At 54.6% G+C, this 23,280-nt stretch overlaps 6 protein-coding genes across 6 annotated transcripts; 4 read left to right on the forward strand and 2 right to left on the reverse strand.

Annotated features, from left to right (window-relative positions):
• Positions 1–2,592: 2,592 nt before the first annotated feature.
• Positions 2,593–5,040, forward strand: CMQ_5523 (c6 zinc finger domain containing protein; the record flags this gene model as incomplete). The annotated part of the gene is made up of 3 exons (XM_014313110.1): positions 2,593–2,638; positions 2,737–3,148; positions 3,315–5,040. The coding sequence occupies 3 exons, from the start codon at positions 2,593–2,595 to the stop codon at positions 5,038–5,040; spliced, it is 2,184 nt and encodes a 727-aa protein (XP_014168585.1).
• Positions 5,041–5,242: 202 nt separating this feature from the next.
• CMQ_5733 (upf0075 domain containing protein) lies at positions 5,243–6,594 on the reverse strand (the record flags this gene model as incomplete). Its single annotated transcript, XM_014313320.1, has 2 exons — positions 5,243–6,490; positions 6,544–6,594. The coding sequence occupies 2 exons, from the start codon at positions 6,592–6,594 to the stop codon at positions 5,243–5,245; spliced, it is 1,299 nt and encodes a 432-aa protein (XP_014168795.1).
• Positions 6,595–7,338: 744 nt separating this feature from the next.
• On the forward strand, positions 7,339–9,041 carry CMQ_5744 (major facilitator superfamily transporter sugar; the record flags this gene model as incomplete). The annotated part of the gene is made up of 3 exons (XM_014313331.1): positions 7,339–7,622; positions 7,674–8,782; positions 8,839–9,041. 3 exons carry the CDS (start codon positions 7,339–7,341, stop codon positions 9,039–9,041), a joined length of 1,596 nt encoding a protein of 531 aa, XP_014168806.1.
• Positions 9,042–15,123: 6,082 nt separating this feature from the next.
• CMQ_5649 (mads box transcription factor mcm1) lies at positions 15,124–15,922 on the forward strand (the record flags this gene model as incomplete). The annotated part of the gene is made up of 3 exons (XM_014313236.1): positions 15,124–15,372; positions 15,456–15,590; positions 15,668–15,922. The coding sequence occupies 3 exons, from the start codon at positions 15,124–15,126 to the stop codon at positions 15,920–15,922; spliced, it is 639 nt and encodes a 212-aa protein (XP_014168711.1).
• Positions 15,923–17,889: 1,967 nt separating this feature from the next.
• CMQ_5635 (rrm domain containing protein) lies at positions 17,890–20,918 on the reverse strand (the record flags this gene model as incomplete). Its single annotated transcript, XM_014313222.1, has 5 exons — positions 17,890–17,998; positions 18,054–18,488; positions 19,583–19,700; positions 19,777–20,423; positions 20,491–20,918. The coding sequence occupies 5 exons, from the start codon at positions 20,916–20,918 to the stop codon at positions 17,890–17,892; spliced, it is 1,737 nt and encodes a 578-aa protein (XP_014168697.1).
• Positions 20,919–22,422: 1,504 nt separating this feature from the next.
• On the forward strand, positions 22,423–22,856 carry CMQ_5490 (protein secE/sec61-gamma protein; the record flags this gene model as incomplete). The annotated part of the gene is made up of 3 exons (XM_014313077.1): positions 22,423–22,507; positions 22,665–22,751; positions 22,816–22,856. 3 exons carry the CDS (start codon positions 22,423–22,425, stop codon positions 22,854–22,856), a joined length of 213 nt encoding a protein of 70 aa, XP_014168552.1.
• Positions 22,857–23,280: the final 424 nt, after the last annotated feature.

Raw genomic sequence — 23,280 nt, forward strand, 5'->3', positions numbered from 1 at the left:
CTATATTATAAGGATTAGCTATAAGGGTTAAGGTTTAGGCCTTAAATGCATCCTAGTTGCTCTAAGCCTTTGCTACTACTGCGTCTATTATGCTCTATAGGCGCGTTTCCTATATAGTGCGGCATAACTACTCTATATATTTAAGCATATAATTAATCTAGTAACTAGCGCTTCTAAACTTATTAAGGGCTAGATAGAAGTATTACTTCCTAGCCTATAGCTAGGTAGCGCGCTCTTAGAAGCTACTAAGTGTCTTAAAGGGCGGTTTAATGCCGCTTTTTAAGATAATATCTTAACTACAAGAGCTATCTTTATTAAAGTCCTTGCTATAGGTACGCTTACCCTTCGCTTAGGTTGCTCTTATATCTAAGAGCTGTTGCTATAGGTTTACTATTTACTGCTTTAAGCGCTCCGCTTTACGTAGTCGATTATTTTTAGCAATAAGGTTCGCTACTATCTAGTCTATAGTAGGCTTAATGGTCTGCCCTAAGGGGCCTTTACCCGCATCGTCGTTATCTAGTTGCTTGTAATCTTTCTCTAAGAGATTAAAGTCTTTATTCTTTACTTCTTTGACGATAAGGTTAAGGAGGTTCTTGACTATTGCCTTAAAGCTGCTCTCTTCCTACGCACTACGTGCGTGCAACGTTTGCTTCGTAGTCTTTCAAAGTGCCATTGCTCCTTCTGCCTCCTAACTTAGGTAGCCTAATAGTAGAAGAATTAGGAATTGTTAAAGGTATACTTAGGTAAGCCAAGTAAGTTAAGCAAGCAAGGAGGTATCTTCTTAATAGAAGGAAGCAGCTGTATATTTAATAGCTAATTCTTGCCTTCTGCACTCTAAGAGAGTGCAAGAGGCACTCTTTATTATAGGCGCACCTCTAGCGCACCAAGTGCGTAGAACAGGCGCAACCTCGTTTCTACTTAGCCCGTGCGCTAGCACGTGCTATGGCCTATGCGCAGACTGCGCCACGCAGCCTACGCCACCAGCACCGCTTCTAGTTCACGATGTGCATCTAATACGCTGTGCGTATACTGCGTACGGCTTGCGCGTAGCCTGCGTTGGTCCTCTTCTTAGGGCGGCGTTATACTCTGTAAGGGTATTCTATACACGTGACCCTACGTACCGGTTCGGCAACTAGTCGCTTACTAAGCGTCAGACTTAACGAACTATCTTAACATGTTGCATAGGACTAGCATAGCTACTAAGCTATGCTACGCTCTACTAGGGTTGCGCTATACCGCATCTTCTAGCTACGTATAAATTAACTAGCAGGCCTTTGCCTACTAGTCCTTTATAGTTTGTTAAGTTAAAGTCTTAATATAATAGTACAAACTAGTTAAGCCTTTATAACTACGCATTGCACACTAGCCCCTTACACGCTCTTTATTGTAGGCGCACCTTTAGCGCACTAAGTGTGTAGGATAGGCGCAACCCTGTTTCTACTTAGCCCGTGCGCTAGCACGTGCTATAGCCTATGCGCAGACTGCGCCACGCAGCCTACGCCACAAGCACCGCTTCTAGTTTACGATGTGCATCTAATACGCTGTGCGCATACTGCGTATAGCTTGCGCGTAGCCTGCGTTAGTCCCCTTCCTAGGGCGGCGTTACACTAAATAAGCAGTTGTTTATTCTTGTCCGTAGCGGTTGGTGCAAACCTTTGTAAGAACCTCTTCTTTAACTAGTTCTTGCTTTTAAAGGCGGCCGGTTTGGTTACCGTCTGCAACATAGATATCGAGTATAACCGGCAGGCGTGCATTAATATTAAAGCCACGGCTAATAGCTTTATCAAGAAGTAGATGTACCTGCCGTGCAGAAATACCAGTAGAGGCTTCGATTTGAATATTCGTAGCACCGAATAGCTTTAAGCTAAGGGCCTGCGCCCGGGTAGCAATATCGTATGAAGGCATAATGAATTAGATGTAAAGAAAAAACAAAAGGCGCGACGGCAGCAGCGGCACGGAAAAGTAAACAAATAATTATGCCGGCATTGTTTGGATTTGTGGGTCTAAGGCGGTCAGAAAGGACTTTTGGTAGCGACCTCTGTAGGCCGATCGTCATTCTTCCATCGCAGCTGGGACCAATCGCAGATACATCCCTTTTCTCGTACCGCCAGGACAGAAAAGTGGGGACATGCTCCCACCCGCCGGCGATCTGGCGTTGGTCGCGGGACGCCGTCGCGCCCAAAGGCCTTGATCCTCAGCTCTGCTGTGCATAGTATCTTGGCTTCTTTCTTCTCTGCCGCCCCTCCCCCTCACTTGCGTCCTTTCCTGCATCCTCTTGGTTTGGCTGCCGATCCGCCCATCGTGCATGTCACGTGAAAATGAAATGTCTCAGCTCCTACATCGTAGTAATAAAAAAGATAAAGTACCGGATCCAGCATCTGGCGGCACGTTGCACGTGACTGTCAGCGTAGGATGACTGATGTTCTTGTGCCCGCAGCCTTCTTCGCTGGCCTCGTCTGCTCCCGTCCGTTTTCCATTGAGCCTGGCAGCAGCAGCGTTTCGTGCATGTCGCCGTCCCAGAGCCGTGCTTCTCTCGCACCGCTCCCGCGCCCCGAGCCCCGAGCGGCTGGATTTCTTCGCCGATCGGTCTAGATGTCCGCGCAGCGGCCACGGCGCCTCCTGCGCGTCTCCAAAGCCTGTAAGAACGTGTGCCCTTTGCTCTTATGTGTTTCGTTTGTCCTGTTTGTTCTGTTCCTGTCTGTCGTGGATCGACTGTGGTGTCTGATACGCAAGCAGGCGACTTTTGCCACAAGCGGCGCATCAAGTGCCAGGAAAACCCGGCTGGCGGCAATCGATGCCAGAACTGTGCCGAGTTTGACATTCCCTGCACGTATGCACGGCCGTCTCGACGGGGCCGGGGCTCGCCTCCGCCGCCGGGACATTCCGACGTGGGCGTGTTCCCAAGCCGGCCGGACGGACAGTTGTACGGCCATAGCCATCACCAGCGCACAATGTCCGGTGACGACATGCCGACGCGCAGCTCGCATGTGTCGGCCCACGGTGACGGCAACACCGGCAGCAGCACCGACGAGGGCGACTGCGCCGTGCCCACGGAGCCACTCAGCCCGACTTGGCAGGCCTTTGCCCACACGGTGACGCCGGCCTTGAAGCGGCTGTTTGCCATCTACCACGAGACAGTGTATCCGATGTGCGTTGCCTGGGTCTTTTTTTTTCTTTTTCTTTTTTCTTTTTCTTTTTTTTCTTTTTCTTTTTTTTCTTTTTTTCTTTTTTTCTTTTTTCTTTTTCTTTTCTTTCTTTTCCTCTCTTCTCTTTCTTCTTCTTTCTTCTCTTGTCATCCATCCCTGACTCGATAGCTTCCCGTTTTTCGATCCCGTCCGAGTCGAACGACGGCTCGAGATGCTCGAGCATGTACGCAGTCGCGCCTTTTTCTGTTCGGTCATGGCAGCCTGCGCGCTGGCGTCGGCTCGCGCCCGCGACGGTGCCCTCTCGACGGATGGAAGCTCTGCCGCTCCTGCTTCGACAAGCACGGCCGGCACGCCTGGCAGCAGCCGGTCGGGCTGCACGACCACCAGCGCGGTCGACCTGCCGGCCGCCGTGTTTCTGGCGGCGGCCGAAGAGGCGCTGCCGCACGACATGCTGCAGTGCCAGGACTTTGACTACCTGCGCGGCTGTGCGCTGCTGGCCATTGCCAGCATCCAGGACGCCAAGATCGCGTCCATGCACAAGTACATTGGGCTCTACTTCACCCTCATGGCCGTCAACCAGTGGCACGACGAGGCCAACTGGCCGGCCCGCCTGCACGCCGCCGAGATCGAGGAGCGCCGCCGGCTGTACTGGTCCATCTACACGCTCGACGTCTACTCCTCCATCATCTGGGACGGCTGCATCCACTTCCAGGAGAGCCACGCGCGCGTCGCCTATCCGACCGGCCAGTCCGAACTGCCGCCCTGGTCTGGCCTCTCGCCCGCCTCGCCGCCGCTGCCCGCCAGCGCGTCTGCCCCTGCGCCCAGCTGGATGGTCGGCTGGAACTTTACCACCGATCTGTACCGCGTGCTGGAGCACAACCTGAGCCGGCTGCGGTCACGGTCGTCCCGGTTCGCCCTCGCGGTCGATGGTGACACAGATCACGTGACTGGTGATACCGCCGCCACGTCCACGTCCATGTCCACTTCCACCTCCCCCAAGAGACGCCCCTTTCGGGCTTCCTCGAGCCAGGACCGGGTCGCGGCCATGTACGCGACCCTGCCGGCCGTGTTCAAGCAGCTGCAGCCCGCGACGGGCGAGCCAGCCCGCGACGTGTACGGCTTCCAGGCCGCCAACATCCAGGCCACCCTCGGCCTCCTGCAGATGGTCCACCTCTCGCTCGACGCCGACGCCGCCAGCCTCGAGCAGCGCTGCGCCGTCGTGCACGACGTCCTACAAATCTTTCATCGCGTGCCTACCTCGTATCTTCGCGCTATCAGCACCCCATTCATCTACCACATCGGCGGCATCGGCGCTATCCTCGGCTCCGTCATGGAAGGCCTCTTGTCCGAGGCCTCCTGCTGCCTCATCCGCGAGCTGCTCCTCTCCATGGCCGGCCTGCTCGAAAGTCTTGAGGCCTTTCTGCACCGCAGCGCCGGCGCCGGCCAGCGATTGCGCAACCTCGTCGCCCGCCTTGAGGCCTACGTCGCCAGCCAACGACTACCGCCGTCACTGTCTACCGAAAACGGTCCTGGAAACGGTCCTGGAAACGGCCGACGTCCCAGACGACTGTCCATATCTTCGGTTGCTCTCGACCACCGCCAACAGGACCTGCTGCCCACGCCGCCACCCGTCCAGACGCTCGCTCCGCTCATGTCTGTCCCCATGGTCGTCAACACGTCCCCCGGTCCGGCTAGCGGCCCGACCGCTGTCGTCTCCATCCCCGTCAACAGCCCGACTGCTGTCTACCACCAGAACAACGCCGGCTCCTGGGTTCCGTCTGCCGCCGCTCCCTCTCTCCCCCCAGACCTCAACCAGCAGTTCCAGTTGCCGGACGAGATTCTCCAGGACTGGACCTGGCCCTTTGCTGCGTCCAACAGCTACCTTTCCTTCTGAGCGTTGTGCTTTTTGTGGGCCCCAAATTGCATTGTAACCTGGTCGCTTTACAACCGCAAGTCGTTTCTTTGATCTCGTTTCTACTCCATATAAGAGACCTTCGTATCTGGTCCATAAATGCTATCCTCTAACCAATCTTGCCGCTCTATTCAACCTCGCCTATCTATCCATTCTCGTCCCTCTGTCCAATTATATCTCCTCTCTACTTCCACTTGTTGTCAAACACCTTGCCGTCCACATAGTTGACCATCGACTTGACTGGCTCCAGGCTGTCTAGGCCGCTCCCAAACGCCATCCCCTTGCTCATCACCCGCCGATAATTCCTACCCGGGCTGATCTTTCCGAGAATGTAGGGCTCCCGCGTCTCCACGCGGTCGGGCACCGGTATGCTGCGGCCCACGATGGCCTCCATGCCCTGCCACGCAAACGTCACCGCCTCCTTGGCCCCGCCCGGGATCCCGGCTGCGTCCAGCATGAACACGCGCACATCCGGCATCTGCTCGCGCATGTAATCGATGATGTTGGAGTTGAGCGCGCCGCCGCCGCACAGAAAAACCTCGTCGACGGGGCGGCCGCCTGAGGCTTCCGGTCCATACCGTCGCCAGTGGTCAACAATCGCCCATGCCGTGATGCGCGTCACCGTGGCGACGACGTCGTCGGCCGAGAGCCCCCGCGCCGCGCCCTCGCGCACCAGCTCGTCGGCCATCGTGTCGCGGAACACCTCGCGACCTGTCGTCTTGGGCGGATCCAACGCAAAGTACGGCACCTTGCCGACAAATCGGTCGACCATGTCCTGGTGCACCGTGCCGCGGCGCCCCATCTCGCCGTCGCGGTCAAAGTCCTGTGCCCCGTCCGTGTAGTGGCGCACCACTGCGTCAATCAGCGCGTTGCCCGGGCCCGTGTCAAAGTCGTACGCCCTGTCCGGTCCCTCGGGCGGGATGAAGCACACGTTGGCAATGCCGCCAATGTTCTGGCACGCCCGCATCTTGTCTGGGTGGTGCAGTAGCAATGCGTCGAAAAAGGCTATCAGCGGCGCTCCCTGTCGTCCTGCTGCCTGGTCGCTCACCCGGAAGTCTGTCACCGTCGTCACTCCCGTTCGTGCTGCTAGGATGCTGCCTTCGGCCATCGTCAGGGCCGATCGTGGAATTCCCGCCGCCGGCATGCTGTCCAGCCAGATCGTCTGCCCGTGCGACCCGATCGCGTCCAGCGCCTCGAGCTTGATGCCCTGCTCGCGGCAGAACGTCGCCGCCGCCGCCGCAAACGCTTCACCCAGCCGCACGTTGAGCTCCGACAGCTCCGATGCCGACGTCCGGTCGTGCTTGATGATCCCCAGCACCCGCTTCTTCAGCTCGCCGTCCATCGCCACCTCGTCGTGCTTCAGCAGCGAGAAGTGCATCGGCGAGTGTGGTGTCTCCTGCCGGAACAGGCATAGCGCACAATCGATCGCGTCCTGCAAGGAGATCGTTAGCCCAGTTGTTGCGATGCTTTCACCGGCGATCTCACCATGGATGTGCCGCTGTTCATGCCCAACACCGTGAGCTCTATCGGCGCCATGCTGGTGTTTGCGACTGCTCACTCTGTCGGAAGGGGCTGCTTAGGAGAGGACTATTCGTGTCTGTGTAATCCCCGTCACAACTCGTTTTTTTTATTGCGATTGTTGGCTTTCTTTGTTGGCTGCTAGTTTGGTGTCGGCTGTATCGCCAAATGGGGAGAGTAAAGCGACGGGTGCAACGAAGGAAAGAGCGAGAGAAAGCGTCCCGTCGCACCTTCTTGGGGGAAACAACAGTAACCCCCATCCCGCCTTCCGCTTCCTCCGGCTTCTAGCCGGCCTGCCCGTGATCTCGTGGCATCACAAGAGACAACCACCACAGAGATACCGCACCGCACTATATCAGCAGGAGAAAAACGCTCCCCGGCTAAGCGGCTACATGGTCGCAACGGCGACGCGGGTCCTTTCACACCTTCCGGAGCAGTGTATTAGTGGCCGAAAGCTAGGCTCCAAGGCCATGGCCACACGTCATAGCCTATGTATCTTGTATGGTCCTTTCGGAAGGGATCCCCTTTCGGAAGATTGGTCTCCATACACGACGATGCTCTTGTCTGCTCCTTTTGCGGGGACACAGGGCTGGAGCATGTCTTTGCCGCCTTCATCCACCGTCGCACCCCACCTGGGCCACTTGCGGTACCACGATTACGATCCACAGGTCACAGCCTCGCTGTTGCTCAACGAAGACGGCCTATGGGCAAACGGTTCCTGGCCTTGCTTTCTCACCGCACTATCGCCATCGCATCGCCGTCATGGGCTTCACCACCGCCTGGAAGCGGTTCTCGGCGCGCCAGCTCAACATTGCCATCCAGGTCTTCTCCCTCATCAGCATCTTCTTCGAGGGCTATGACCAAGGCGTCATGGGCGGCGTCAACTCTGCCCCGACCTATGTCACCACTGTCGGCATTGGCTTGCCCGACGGCACCATCACGAATACCGTTCACGAGGGTGGCATCGTTTCTGTCTACTACCTCGGCTGCATTTTTGGATGTTTTGCTGGTGGTTGGGCTGCCGATCGCATCGGTCGCATCAATGGGTATACCGTCTCTTTTTCTATCCAACTACTTTGCGTCTTACTGACCGCCAGCCTCTTTATTGCTGCCTTCTTTTCTCTCGTCGGAGGTGCCCTGCAGGCCGCTGCACAGTCCAGCAACTTCATCCTCGTGGCTCGTGTCATCACGGGCATCGGCACCGGCGCTCTGACCGGCATCACCCCCGTGCTTATCTCCGAGACATCCACGGCCAAACACCGTGGCGGCTACCTTGGCTACGTCTTCATTGCGAACTACCTTGGCATCTCCATCGCCTACTGGCTCTCCTTCGGCCTGGCCTTTGTCGACGGCGGCTATTCGTATGTCCGCTGGCGCTTCCTGCTGGCCTTCCAATGCTTTCCCGCCCTTCTTCTGCTGGTCGGCGTCAAAATGCTGCCCGACAGCCCGCGCTACCTGGCTTCGGTCGGTCGCCTCGATGATGCCCGCGAGGTGCTGCAGCACATTCGCGGCAGCTATGACGATCAAGTGCATCACGAGTTCCTCGAGATTGTCGCCGTCGCCCAGCAGAGCCAGAAGAGCTCGCCCATCCAGTTCGCCAAGATCCTCGCTGGCCGCGGTGGCAAGCCCAATCACCATCTCGGCCGACGTGCCTGGCTGTGCATCATCCTGCAGATCATGGCCTCGTGGACCGGCATCACGGCCGTGACTGCCTACTCACCTGTGCTGCTGTCCGCTGCCGGCTACGACACCCTGACCCAGAACGGCCTCGCCGGCGGCCTGAACACGATCGGCATTGTCGGCACCATCATCAGTGCCCAGATCGTCGATCGCCTGGGCCGCCGGCCTTGTCTGATGTACGGCGCCTTTGGCCTGTTCGTGGTCAACCTCGTCGCTGCGAGCGTTTACGAAGCCTCTCGACACAATCCCGCCAAGGCGTCGCAATTTGCTCCTGCCGCCGTGGCCATGCTTTTCTTGTTCAACATCTGCTATGCGGCTACCTGGGGCACCGTGGCCTTCTTGATCCCCACCGAAATCTGGTCCTCCGATATGCGTGCCCAGGGCAATGGCTTTGGCATCACAGGCTGGGCCATTGGCGTTGGCTGGACCGTGCTCGTAAACCCCATCATGTTTGCAAAGCTCGAGAACAGGACGTACTTTCTCTTCGCCGGGCTCAACCTTCTCTGGATCCCGATTGTCTATTTCTGTAAGTCGTCTACTGAGCAGCTGTCGAGCAAGCTGTTTGCTGACCAGCCAACAAAGTCTATCCCGAAACGACCGACCGCTCACTTGAGTCCATCGACGCCCTCTTCTCGACCAGCAGTCCGTTTAGCTGGGACATGGAAGACGCATACCGCAAGCACGGCGACGTGCTGGCTGAGCACCCGGTGGCTGATCCTATCGACGAGCACAAATCAGAGTCCGTGAAGAAGAAGCAGATGATCGAAACAAGTGGTGAAGTCTGAGAGTCCACACAGGCGCGCGCAAATGCCTTCAATTCAAGTATCACAACTGCTCTGCCGGCACAACCGATCTCGCTTCTGCTTCTGGTCACGCGCAATTCATTCGTGTGTCCCGACTACCGCATCGCCTCGGCATTCTGCCGCTGGCCTGAAACATCTTGCAGGCTGCCATATGCACATGTGTTTTGGAAGGCAACAAAGAAGGGGCCTGCACCAGTAAGGAGTGCGTTGGAGGAGTGCTGACCAGGCCAACCTGGACAGGAGATCTCGGCACGTGGAAAGACAACGTCAATGCCACAGTGCCCTTTCTTCGGTGTGTGCTTCGGATGTGTGCTTTTTTCTTTGTTTTGCCAGGGAGGAAAAGGGGTGGTTGCTTCCTATTCTAGCCAGTATGCTCTTTCCCGATATCTCAAAAAGATTGTCATATTTCTTTTTTTCCCATTGCCAGCCTGTCCAGCTTTTGCTCCTGCCGCACGCATACATAGCATGCCCCACTGTGCGTGGTCACGGACTTGCAGGAAACAGACAGACTTGCTTTGCTAGGCTCATACGATGTACTCGTAATGTGCAATCTGAAGAGTGCTGCACACAGTATTGCTAGAAAGAGCTGCATATATTTGCAGACTACTTCGTAATTCCTCCCCAGCCCAACCTCCTTAACTCCACTCCAGCCGCTCTTTGGTCGCCTCTGTTTAGGCTCGCCGACCAAGAGAGTTACAGGTATGTTACAAGCCGGTTGTTGTATCTTACAGTAGTGGTGAGACGCTCTCGCACGCTCGCACGCCGTCCTCGGCTGTTCGCGGCCCTGCCCTCTCCCCCTCCTCCCCCGTTTTTCCTGTTCTTTTTGGTTTCCTCATTTTTTTCACGCCAAAGCGCAATTTGTTATCTCTTGTCTCTAGCACCCGGATCGTGCTCCATACGAGTTCGAGTAGACGCGGGCGTGAGCGCCATTCCTATTCGAGGCTAGGCCATAAGCGTCTCTACCCGCTTTCCACCTTTCTTCATCGAGTGAAGGGGCATTCGGCAAACGGACAGGGTCTCCTGCCAGCCCTGACGCCCCGGTAAAAAGGGGGGGGTCGCGTTGGGGCTTTGCTGAAGGAGGCTTAGGAGATTGGGGAGGAGAGGGGGAAAGGGTTGATAACGGTCGTTGGAAGGGAGCTACGCCATATCGCACCGGCACAGCGTGAGTGAAATATTTTCCCTTTTTAGGCTCCAGGGCTCCAGGACTCCAGGGCTCCAGGCTCTTCGCCTGTCGCCCGCAAGCCTCTCGTGTGTCTTGGTCTCCGCCTGCCACTCGACATTGCACACTGTCGCATGGTCGCATTGTCAGACACGCCATTGCTCTCGTCGAGACAGGGCAGGAAGCTGCACGGGAGCCACCAACCAGAAGGCCGAGCATCGAATACCAGGCCCAGGGTTGTCCGAGCTCCGCCTTACAAAGCACCAATGATTGCTTTTGCCCCTAAGAATGCTCCGTCCTCGTGCAGGCCATCGCCCCCCCATTTCCCAGCGTCGCATCCAGTTAAATGCACCCGCGCAAAATCTCAGAAAATCGCCACGGCCATGAAAGGGCCTCCTCTGCCTGGGCTCCTTCGAATCACACGCCATAGCGACCCTCCATTGTCTCTGCTCCTCCCATGCCCCTCATCGTCCTCGTCGCACCCCCGTTTTGCTATCCTGCACGCTGCAAGCTCGTTCCGGTTCATCACCCATTTCTCGGGCCACAGTGTCATTCCGTGCGCCATGCTACGGAGTCTCTCACTGTTATTCCTTTTCGCTTGCATGAAGGCCTCATCGATTGACTCCGCACGTTGGCCAACGAGCTTGACACTGGTCGATCCACTCACACTCGTTGACAAGCGTGGGGCCCGTCGAGGACAGGTAATTTCCCATTTCTGCATGGCGCTCACACACATCGATCCGGGAGGCTGGAAGTTGCCGCCACCATGGTATCTGGAAAGAGTCAAAGTACTGTGCGAGCCTTGTACACGAGCACTCACTTGGAGGCAGTGGCAGCCTGTGTTCCCGTTTAGTCTCCCTTATTGAGACAGCACGGCAACGCCTGGAGCCAGGGGCTGGCCTATACTAGAAGCGGCTTCGCTGCTGAGCGTCTGCCAGCGCCTATCCGGAGTAGGTATCGAGCTTGCTTCGAGATCATCTCTCGCATTTCCTGCCAACTGAGAGACGGCGCCCCGGTTTTCTAAGCTCCGCCAAGATTGCTCTGGACCGCTTGCATGTAAGAGAATACTCTGCACAGGAAGAGCTGCACCTTCTGGGAAAGACCCGCAAGCGCACGTACAGAAGCTCGAAAGGACAAGTAAGATACCAGCTCGGGCTCTCGGTACGTTATCCTATACGAGGGCGAGTTCGTACGGGTCCTCAGTTCGTACTTCGATTCGACTGGCTTGTCTTCGCCGCGACTAGCCATTTCATTCTCCCACCGGGTCGTAAGACTCGTACTCGCACTTCCGAAATAGTACATGCTAGTTTTGCTTATTTTCACCGCCGACGCCAGCATGCAATCACGGCTATCCCACGACATATGCGCTTTCCCTCTGCCAGCTGCCCCAGAATCCTGCGGTTCCGATGGCATCTGGGGTCTCCCCTACCCATGCTGCTGTGTGTGAGATTTCACAGTGTGTAAACAGTGCCGAGATTACACATACTGTCTACCATACTCGTCCACTTTCTCGCGAATGTACTCGTCCGTGTCCCGGCCGCCCGGCCGCTTTTGTTCCCTGCGGGCTGCATGGCAGTAGTGGTCCCTCTGTTTTCATCTTCTGCATTCTTACTCCGTATCTGTACTTTGACCGTATCCCAGGCCGTCTTCAGCGGCGGCAGCAATCATTGAAATTGCATGTCCTTACGGCAACCTGCCGGAAGGCTTACGCGCTTGATAGCTGTACCTTTTTTCTATCCCCCCTACCTTTTTTTTCTATTTTTTTTCTACCGCCTCGCGTTCCGCTACTACTCCGTAGCCATGAGCACGGGGCATGAGTACCGTACGGACTACATAGTAAGATATGGAAAAGTATAATTACAAGCGACCACGAGTTCAGTGACCCATTGGCATGCATCGGAGCTTCCTGCGAATCGTATCCGCGGGAATCGGGAAGTGGTTTTGGCAATCCGTTCCTCCCGGTGCTGCTACTCCGTATTCCTTCTAACCAAAAACAAGCTGAAACCTGAGGGGCGGCCGATCTCAGAGGCTCGAGACTGGAGGCCTTGTTGTCGTAATTCGGATGGAAATCGGCAGTCACACTCTTACGCTGGACAAGGCCATGCTGGCCTTCGCACTGGGCACCTCCTGACCATGTCCACCCCATTAAGACCCACATTTCGGCTCCAAATTATTTTGCTGTCATTTGCTTGTGGTGCTCCTGTGGGGCACTGTGTTATTATCCCTTTTTCGCTCGGCGCGCTACCTGGCCAGTCTATTGAGGTCTTTACAACACTAGCCGGCTAGCCCCTTTCGCTCATTTTTGTGCCCTTCACGGAGCAAAGTTACGGGTACTCTTGCTTGTTCTCGCTCTCCGGGAATCTTCGTTCCCACCCATTTAGTATTAACTGTTGATACTCCGCATAAGCACCATTGGGGGGGGGGAGGGGGGGGTTATTTCAAGCACTCTGCCAATTACTGAAAAGGAATGGTGTAATATAGGTTGCAACGGGATGCTTTCTGCCTTACGAGTACGTCGTATCTTACACACTCAAGGGACCCGCTATTTGCATATCACCGTGGCAAGTTGCGATGCTCGTATGGGGCAAAAGCTGAAAAAGATACGAGTGCATGGTAATAAAACGGGAAGCAAAAACAACAAAGCGGCGGCTGTGCATGTAGAAGTACCTGGCTGATAAATAGGATAGACATCATGCTAGTACTATGTATGTACATACTGCGTACTCCGTACCTTGCCATGCATTAGTACAGAGTACTGCATTGGTCGACAGAGACAGTGCCTGCAGCCCCATCAGTTGGTCGAGACACGCCGGGCTACAACGCTGCCTAGAAGAGGTGGTGGGTGGGGAGAAGGATACGCGTGTACAGGGAAAGCCAAAAGGATAATGGACGAGAGCGACGGTGGCCTTCAACTGACAGTCGCAGTCCACAATAGCGCGCCATTACCACGGCCAAGTGTCGTCCTTCTTACCACTCCCTCCGTATGTATCTTTCTTACCTCGTACATAGTACAAAAACCGCATCGGTGGGCGGGTCGCGGGCACGTTGACGGACAGTGTCCAATCAGCGTCGACCTCTGCCCTCTAGCAACACTCATCCCTGGACACTGCTCACACCCTTTTGTCGATGGCCGAGCACGCCTCTATTCTCTACATAGTAGTATTTTTATCAATTCTGACTTTTCATTTTCTTTTGCGCCTTGCCTTCGGGTGTGTACCCGGGATTTGGTCCCCCGTTCGTCCGCACACTTACGCTCGGCCTTGACACAGCCTTTGTGTGCGGAAAATCATACATAGTATCGTGCTTCATACTCGTGCTAACAGGCCAGCAGGCCCTAAGAGATCCTAGCACGCCGTGGCCCCCTCCTTTAAAGCACGCTATTAACTCGTGCGCGACCCTCTTTGCTCCTCCCCTTGTCACATATCCCGGTCGACACCCCGGCCTACCACCTTCCCTACTTCGGCAACGTCAATCCAACCACTCGTGCCTACTCGCTTCCCTCCCCACGCTCTTTCCCTCCCTCACTGCCTCTTTTCATCCTCACCACCGTTCCTTCCCCTCGTCGCACGGTAAGCTTTTCGATGCTACGATGTATGTACACCTACTGCGTATCTTGCTTGTGCCGTACCGGTGTCTCTCCGCTGCTGCTTCCTCCCCCCGTCTGCAGGGTGTCTTTCGTCTGTCCCACACTACGAAGTGTTTATCCAACGAATTGCATTACCCCTGCTATACATCATTGCACACTCCCCTTTCAATTCACCCACCCCTTCTGCTGCCTGCTGGGCCGTGTTCGCAAAAGCTTAATACCCCTCTACCAGTACGCGCTCGCACATAGCAGCTGAAGTTGTCATCTCCTCCAACGGCAGGAGCAGCTCCCGGGTAGCTTCCGCTTGAAATGAAATTCAATATACTAATTGGACATTCGGCTGTTGCTGCTTGCCTTATCGTACTGCCTTTCACGTCTCCCCGTCCTTGTAGCTGGACCGTAGTTTCCCTGTTTGGGCCGTTGGCTCTGTCTTGCTCGTTAGCGTGCTTACCCGCTCAACCTCTGCTGTTGCGGAATTCCCAGCCGCCACCAACCTCCACCGGCCGGCTCTAAAACCCACCCCCAAACCGACGCCGCCGTCGATACCTATCAGTCTCTGTATTGTTCCTTCCTGCCCCTGTGACCACTTTCCTGGCTACTGCTCTTTGCCCGTTTTCATTAACGCTCTTCAGCGAGACAAGGGCACATCATTTCCCTTTCTTCTCCCACCCCCCTTGCGCGTGCCACAAAACCTCCCTCCTCTCTCTTTTTTCTTGAAAAAGAAACCCGCTTTCCCCCAAATAACTTTCAACTTAACCCTTCTTGCTCTTTTCTACTACCCGCCCTGTCCTAACGGCTTCTTGTGCCTTTTTCTTATTTTTAAAAAAAAAAAAATCAGTACGGTCAGACGAAAAAGCAACCGATCAAAAAGGACCTTGCCATAAAGGACAGTATATCTGAGTCCTCCTGTCAAGAAAAGCAGCACCAGAACGCATTCTGCGCGTGCAATCCCAAAAGGCTGAACTGTACCAGTCTCGATTCAGGCTGGCCAGCACCCAACCATTTTTTTGCGACACAGACAACCTAACAGCCAAAACCTCTCCACGCAAACCCATATCCAGTATAGGCCCGTCGGCACAACGCTCAAAACAGCATCACTCCACTGCCCAGCTTCGCACTTTTCGTTGCATCTGCTACCTTCTGCTCACCTTCCTTCCCATTTCGTGATACCGTAAGGGCTTAGTCTCTTGCACGATCTCTCTCGCTCCTTTTTCCCTATTTCGAGAGCGCGACCACGTCCGTGCCTTCGTGCCCACAACGCGCACCTTCCGTCGAAACCTTTATTACGACCGTCTGGGAAGAGACAGCAATCTGACATAATGGCCGACATCGCTGAGCAGCACGACCAGTCCACGCCGAATGAGCTGGACGAGTCACAGTCCATCGGCAACGGCGCGGCGGCTGAGGGCCGTGGCACTAAGCGTCCTCGCAACCCCGTGATGGACGACGATGACGATGATGATGAGAAGGGAGGTCGTGAGCGTCGCAAGATTGAGATCAAGTTTATCAGCGATAAATCTCGTCGCCACATCACGTTTTCCAAGCGTAAGGCTGGCATCATGAAGAAGGTTCGCAGCTCCCCTCCCATTGACGGCTTCGGCCTGTGTTTCCACTCTGATGATCTCTGTATCCACTGACGCGTTTTGCCCAGGCCTACGAGTTGTCGGTTCTCACTGGCACGCAAGTCCTGCTGCTGGTTGTCTCGGAAACTGGTCTTGTCTACACCTTTACCACGCCCAAGCTGCAGCCTCTCGTCACGAAGGCGGAAGGAAAGAACCTGATCCAGGTAGGCATTCATAATTTGACACCAGACAAATACTTTGTACTTGGAAGTTTCATGCTAATCGTTGTATCTACCCATAGGCCTGCCTGAACGCGCCGGAACCCGCGTCCGCTGGCGAGAACGGCGTCGAAGAATCCAACCAGGTAGAATCTCCTGAGGAGTCTGGCCCGAGCCATCTAGCCTCGCAGCAGACACGACTGCCACCAAATGCACACATGGCACCAAACTACATTCCCAGTGTGCCCATGGACCCCAATCAGGCGCTGGCCTATTCCAATTACGTACAGCGCAACAACCAATACGCCATGCCTCAGCATTCTGGTCACCAGTCATGATCAGGCGCAGGATGTAATGATCTCGTCATTTCGGTCTTGCCATGGGGCCACAAGGTCCCATATATTAACGATTCTACCCTTCCACGCATACCTTCCTTACTCCCTCCTGCCAGGCTCTCACGGATTACTTTATCATGCTGCGCTGATACCCAGCATACAATGCATACCACTCCGTTTTATAATATGCGATGTCTCTCGGCCATGTTGGCATCTCATCCCGTTCGGTTTCTGTATGGGGTTGTCTGTTTTACTTGCTGTTTTTTGCTTCTTGACCATGCGATGGAAGCCGACGTCTGGTCGTTTTCAATCCCCTTTTCGCGCCTTCGTCCTCGTGTACTGTTTCAACCGTCGGTTGACGCAATATCAAAAAGCTTTGCGTCTTTTAATCCGCTATCATATAATCTCATACTTTGTCTTTCCCATGTCTCCCATTTTCGTTTTGACCTCGCCAACGGAGTGGCTATCACTCCGGCTATGTCCAGAAATGGAAATTCTATGGGTGCTTAAAGTGTCCCGTTTGTGATATGGGAGACACGGAGGTTGAGGTATGTGGTTGTAGGTAGTTTCCTTGGCTCTATGACAGTTGCTAGGCTTTTGTCTAGGCAGGACGGCTTCGGTGGTGTTTGAAAGTTTCTGTGTCTGCTCTTGTGCTCCGTGCTTTTTATATCCTCACTTTCGTTTCTTCATCTGTCAAGGGGAGAAGAATGACGGTGGAAAGTACATAAATGGGCAGGTTTTTGTGAGCTCCTTGGTGTGGAAGGATATCGAATAGGTCATCAAGGATGCTAGGACGAGGTTTTTCTTCCGGATTTTGCGTAATGATACACTCCTACATATCCATTGCAATACGTCGACCAAAGTCATTAATGTGGACGAAGCCTGTTTCTTTGTGACCCTTTAAAAAATAACTCGAGAGGTCTATTCGAATTCCCTGCAAATAACGGATAATGGGGAGGGAGGCTACTGTAAGTTCGGATGCACAATCTGTACAGCTGGGCATAATAACATGTACATTGGCAATGCACACCTCGAGTATCCTACAACGATATCGAGGATGTACGTTGCCACTCCTAAGTATTTAAGGCTGTATCTAGGTTTACAGTTTCATTCTAATTCACGTCTTTCCATGGAAGCTAACAAGTAATTCCTCCTTTTAGACGTGTAAGCCAACCTTCCAAATGCGGAAGGTTGGATTTGCTCTTTTTTGGGGACCTTGTCTCTTTCCGGCGTGGTCTTGTGGTAGGTAACAGAAATGCTCCATACGGTGTGATATTAAGTCTTACACAGCCAAGAGACGAAATACTATGTGTAGATCTGGCAGTGCTAATACATAGGACGGATAGATGTGCATTACATACGATGGGAATATCGTGATAATTGCTATTAACTTTTGAACTCTTGACTGAGGGGGGGGGCTGTAGAAAAATACCAATGATAACAAGAAAACATGCTGATACAGGGACATGCACATATCGGTTATACACGTACCCGTTCCGGACCAGTGGGGCGAAGGCGGAACAGAAGCGGCGGCAATCTTCCGTACACGGGACCCTGGAGGAACGGGCCTGGGACCTATACGGGTAGCTTGTTGAGTCAGGCTCCGGATTTAACAAGGGACAAATGCCTTTTTTGGATAGCGCACTGCCATGAGCACATTTGCGCGCATTTCTGTGCGGGCGATCTACGGAGTACTTAGTGGTACCACCCCAAACCGGAAGTATAGGTACAAACAGGGCCAGAAATTGGCCAAGACTTCAATGAGCGAACCCACCAATGCCGGAATAGAAAACAACCCCCTCGTTTTTCACATAAGAGCGGGAGAATGAAATGATTGGAAATAATATAGCAAGTCCTATCGCTCTGCCACCGTAAAACGCCCTATGCAAATGTCGTGATGTGGGACCTTTGGAGATGGTCTTGGTAGTGAAACAAGTCGTAAGAAGCAAGAGACTGCATGCTGAAGTGGTCTAATGCTCCGAGAGAAGGACATAGCGGCCGACCAGCAGGCTGCCGAGAAAGGTGCCGCCAAGAACGGACATGAAGTAGCCGACGTTCAGGGTCATGACAGCAAGCATCCTGTCTGGCGTGTTAGCATAGGCAGACAAGGTAGAAGACAGAGGAAGCAACGAACAAGAGGTATCCGACGCCGGCAATGACGGTGTCGAGCAGCGCCCGGATTGGGTCGACAGACAGCCGCCATGGCCGTCCGGGGCTGTGCCGCTTCCGGAGCACCATGACGTCCTCCTCGAGGCCGTTCTCCGACAGGACCATGCGCTTGGTGTCCGAGTCCTGCGACACCTGCTGCGACAGGGTCGGCCGCCCGGGGACGACCACGTAGCGGCGGTTCAGCTCGGCGTCCAGCCAGCGGGTCTCGGCGCGGGCCTTGCTGGCGAGCAGAAGGCGGAAGATGGTGGCGAGGACGATGAGGAAGATGCAGGTGCCGGCATAGGTGCCCGTGGACGAGGGCGTCCAGCTGGCGGAGTAGAGAGGCGTGCTGGTGGAGACGGTGAAGACGCTCATCGTGGAGGCGGAGGACGAGCCGTCCATGCTGTCGGTCATGTCCATGCTGAGATCAAGGTGGAGCGGATGTCACGCGGAGGCGGCAGAAGAAGGTAGATTCCTGTCCGAGAGAAGACGACCGCTGGCCTGGCTGTCTGGATCTTTTTATTCTGCTCCTCCTGCTCCATTTCTGGGTGGCCGCTTGTTAGTGCCGGCGTCAGAGAAACTTGCTCATGTCTTTGGCCCAACCTGCCATTGCGAATGGGGCCCTCCCACGGGGTGCTTTCGCCATTGAACTTGCTCAACGGGATCTAGCTGTGCACGGACGAGGTCGCGTCTGATCCGCCTTGCTACTTTTCTCGTCTCGGCTCGCTCTCTTGTTGCTTTTGGCGAGCAGAAATTAACATCTGCAACGAGACATCGCAACGGCAGGCACGATGGATGAGGGCTTGTACTCCGTACTCCGTACAGGCCATATTCTTACCTTGCCGCAGTAACAGTACCTTGGGGCCTGGCTTCTGAGCGCGCTAAAAGATCCGTGCACGCTAATCCTCTTTTAGGCGAAACCAGCTGCAAACATGCTCAACGATGAGCAGACTCGTTACAGCTCAAAGAGATACACACTGTCTTGGCTGCACATGCGTCGCGTGTTGCTCACGTGGCGAGCAGATCGGTCGATCGATTTCGCACATCACACAGCCTGCTGTCAATTCGAAACCTTGATGCATGTTGTTGCTCCACGGACAGAGACAGTATAACGGTAATACAGAAAAGAAGAAACAAAAGCAAAACACCATCCTTTGGCCTCGGCCCAGTACCGTCCTACTAGATAAGATACCATTTGGTTACACGAGACGACAAATAAGAGTAAAAGAACAGAGGCGAAAAGGGCGATGCGTACAGCAATCTTGCCGGCATCCACAGCCAGCATACGCCTTTCCCGTCGCATCATGGCCACGGCATCGCAGTTCTCGGCAGGGCTTCTCGCCTTCGACTCCTTTTCGCGGTCGACTCCGAGCCAGAGAGAGCTGATAGAATGTGCCGGCCCGATCGCAAGATATAATTAAGAAAATACTACATGGGCAACAGGAGCGCTGAGGTGACGCTGCACCAGTGCCCTAGTACCGGCCACGAAGAATAGGAACCGACGCCGATGCCTACTCTGGTCGCGGCCGCTTCGCGCCATGTGGGTTCTGCCACTCGTTCCCTCCGGGACCGCCACCTCCTTGACCACCGCCAAAGAAGTTGGGTGTGAAATTCGGGTGCATTCCCTGGAAGCCTGTTGCGTGGAAACACACGTCTGATTAGTGGCCTGTGCCAGATGTCAAAAACATAGCGTCAGATGGACTGCTTACCAGGCATAGCACCTCCCACCATTCCCATGCCGCCCATGCCGCCCATAGGACCTGGCATGCCGCCCATGGGTCCCATACCGCCCATAGGGCCCATCACCGGTCCCATGCCGCCCATCATGCCGTTCATCGGACCGCCACGGCCTCCACGCATGCCCGGACCACCGCGCATGCCGCCTCCCATACCGCCTCGGAACCCGCCACCATTTCCGCCGGCACCGAAGCCGCCACCCATTGGGTTGCCAAAGTTCATGCCGCCGTTGTTGCCGAATGAGTTCATGCCACCACCGCCGTTACTGAAGTTTCGGTTGAAGTTCGGGTTGCCCATGCCTCCGCCGCGCGGGTTTCCATACATCCCACCACCTCGTCCACCACGGTAGCCACCACCATAGCTTCCACCCTGGTTGCCACCAAAGTTGCCCGTAGAACGGTCCTGATATCCACCACCTGGCGTAGTCCGCACTTGCATGTCCCGTACGCCACGGCTGGGTGCCTCCTTCGGAAGAGTGCGGAACGGATTTGCTGTCGGCGACGAGTATATGACTGAGTGCTTCTTCTGGCCTGGCTGGTATTCGCCCGTGGCTAGGGACTCTATCTTGTGTTTGGACGCCGTCGCCGCTTGCTGTGATGTGAACTCAATATATGCTTGCCTATAGTTTCGCCAAACGGGTCAGCTAGCTGATTGGATAAGGTCGTGATCATGGGAACGAGCCTTACCCTTTGCTCTTGCCATTCACTTTGTGCTCGCTGAAGGTGATGTCCTTCAGCTTATCCTCGCATTGCACTGCTCGAATCCAGCCGCGAAGGTCGTCGTCGGTAATCCACCAGCTCAGCTCGGACACCATAATCGCTGTCGTAGCACCGGGGTCTATCGGTCTGTCGTCGGAGCCCTCTTTCCGCTTGACACCTTGGGATAGGTTTGAGGATGTTGGTGCTGAGCTGTCGGATGGTAGTCGTGGCTGGTCGTCGTGTTGCCGGTTGTTCTGATCGTCATAGCCGTGACCGTGTCCCTGGCCATTGTCGTGGCCGCTGTCGTCGCCATTGTAGTGGCTCTGTAACTGCTGTCCACCTTCGTCCTGAGCTCCCGGGGCCTGTTCGCTATTGGCATCGCCGTAGATGTCGATTTCAAAGTCTTCTTCTGCCATCGTTCCTGCCGTTTCACTAACTAGTATAGGTGGATATAATCCTAGCACTTGGACACAACAAGAATATCGTCCTATGAAGCGGTGCTGAGACCCGAGCCGGAACCAGAGGCACACGCTGTTTCTGTAGGCGCCCCATGATTTGGTATCAGTAACCGAGGACACCAAAGCTTTACCCCAGGAATCCACATGCGAAAATACAGGAACGTGTGACGGAATCGGAAGAAACAAAACGCTTTCAGGAAGAGGTCAAAGAAACGTGAGAAAGAAATGCAAGAACCAATGATACGTACACTCCAGTATTCCCGGACAACAAGTGACTCGATACAATGACAGAAGCTTCTTTGCTCAAGAAAGAGGACGATATGCGCTGTAGACGAAGCTCTGTGCTTGCAGTCCGACCCGTCGGTGTTCTGGAACCTCAGAATTTCTTCTAGCACCTTTCGTCTTCACTTCCGTGGACAAACAAGAGTCTAGTACAGGCTGTGTTAGGAGGTTGCAATCTGTCTGGTTGAACTGCGGATAAAATGATGGCGGGCATGTATTAACTTCTTGGGAAAAGCTCCTTGCCGCGTCGCGAGATCTGGAAACAAGATGTGAAGCAAATAAAAGCAGAGAGTAAATAAGCAAATTTCAGATGGCACTAAGTAACAGAGCCGAGGCGGAGGTAGTCGAGCTGAGAGCGCCTGGGTAGGCCAGACGAGGCTGTGCGAAACTGTCTTGGCCTTCTCGGTTGGAAACGCGTTCGATGGGCTCTGATGGGCAGAGACGAAAACGAGGGTGATCGAAGCAGGTGGTAAGACAGGTTGGAAGTGCGAAATGATGCGACGCGTCCTTTCCTCACTTTCTGGTCGCTACTGTCCTGCGAAGCGAATGGAAGGAGGTGAGAGGAGGGAGTAAAAAAGAGGACGGGAAGTGTCAAGGGCACCGAAAGGACCGTCCGCAACAAGCTCCTCGGCCTAAACTGTCGTCGGCACCGTAGACGAAGTGGCGGAATCAGAAATTGAGATTAATACCGTTGGCTTTCCTATCACCAGACAATACAGTAGGCAGTCGGGGAGTATGTGGGATGAAGCTTGCTCGACGACGGGAGAAGAAACAGATTATACGGATGATGTCGCAAAACGCCCCAAAGAAAGTCATGGCGATTTGGAGGAAGGAGCTTCTCCTGTGCAGTAATAGTGGATACCCGATAAAACATGTGCGCACAGTGCGGATATGCGCATCGGGCTTTTGTGGCGCACGGACCCGGAGCCTAGAAGGCCCTCCAGGGAGTCTTTTGGGCGATCTGGCATCAGCACCAATTGGCCAGCTTACATAGTGCCACGGGCGCAAATTTCCCATTCATTAGTCTGGAGAGCCTTCCTTTCGCGTTCCTCTCGACCCAACTGCTAGCTTCTCTTGCAACCACAATCCTGTTCTCTCACGACCGGTTCCACGCTCATTTCACCCGCTTTCTAGCCTACCTTTTTTCCACAGCACAGTCGCCGTCGGCCCGTTCGTTACCATGTCCGACCAGATTCAGGAGATCCTGGACGTCCCGCGGGAGTTTGTCAAGGACGGCTTGCAGTTCATCAACCGCTGCCAGAAACGTACGTTCATCTGAGCCTCTCCACCCTGCCGGAGATGGAGTGGAGGAGATGCTTTGCAGAAAGGGGCAGCTCGAAGAGTGGAAACGTACCCTTTTGCGAGAGGGCATCATCATCGCTGGTGAATGCGCAATAACTAACGGCGTGTTGTTGGGTGTAGCCGATGTCAAGGAGTTTGTCAAGATCAGCCAGGCCGTCGGTGTCGGCTTCATCGTCATGGGCGCCGTGGGCTACTTTGTCAAGCTGGGTATGTTGCCGTCGTCATCCATCTTGGGACCGCAGCACAAGGACTAATCAGACTTCCTGGACAGTGCACATTCCCCTGAACAACATCCTCGTGGGCGGCGCATAGACGGGTTCGTGTCGTGGGGGGACTCTGCGCGACGAGGCTGTTCGCCAATCGTGTGCAGAAACAGAACGAATTTTGATTCCTGGACAGGTGTGCGACGAGCCTGCTCATGGAGAAGGACATTATCAACCAAAACAAACAAAATAAAGCACAGCTGGGCAGTCTGTATGTCTGCTTCGTGTATGTATCGTGTTGACGTCTCCATCATGGCTTATAGCTGGAAAATATCAGCAATGGACAGGGGCATGGGGGCTATGCAAACGACGGAAGCGGCGCATAACTCGGCGGTTGTATAGGAACAGGACACCTGATAAGGGTCCACGGAAGAGGCGTCTTGTATAGCACATGTCAGAATTTTCGGTTCCTTTGGGGCTCAATTGCTGCGCATTTTGTAAGGCGTATCACAGGCTATTGGGATGCACTTGCT

Source organism: Grosmannia clavigera (genome assembly GCF_000143105.1).
Source record: "Grosmannia clavigera kw1407 unplaced genomic scaffold GCSC_89, whole genome shotgun sequence".
NCBI classification, from domain to species: Eukaryota; Fungi; Ascomycota; class Sordariomycetes; order Ophiostomatales; family Ophiostomataceae; genus Leptographium; species Leptographium clavigerum.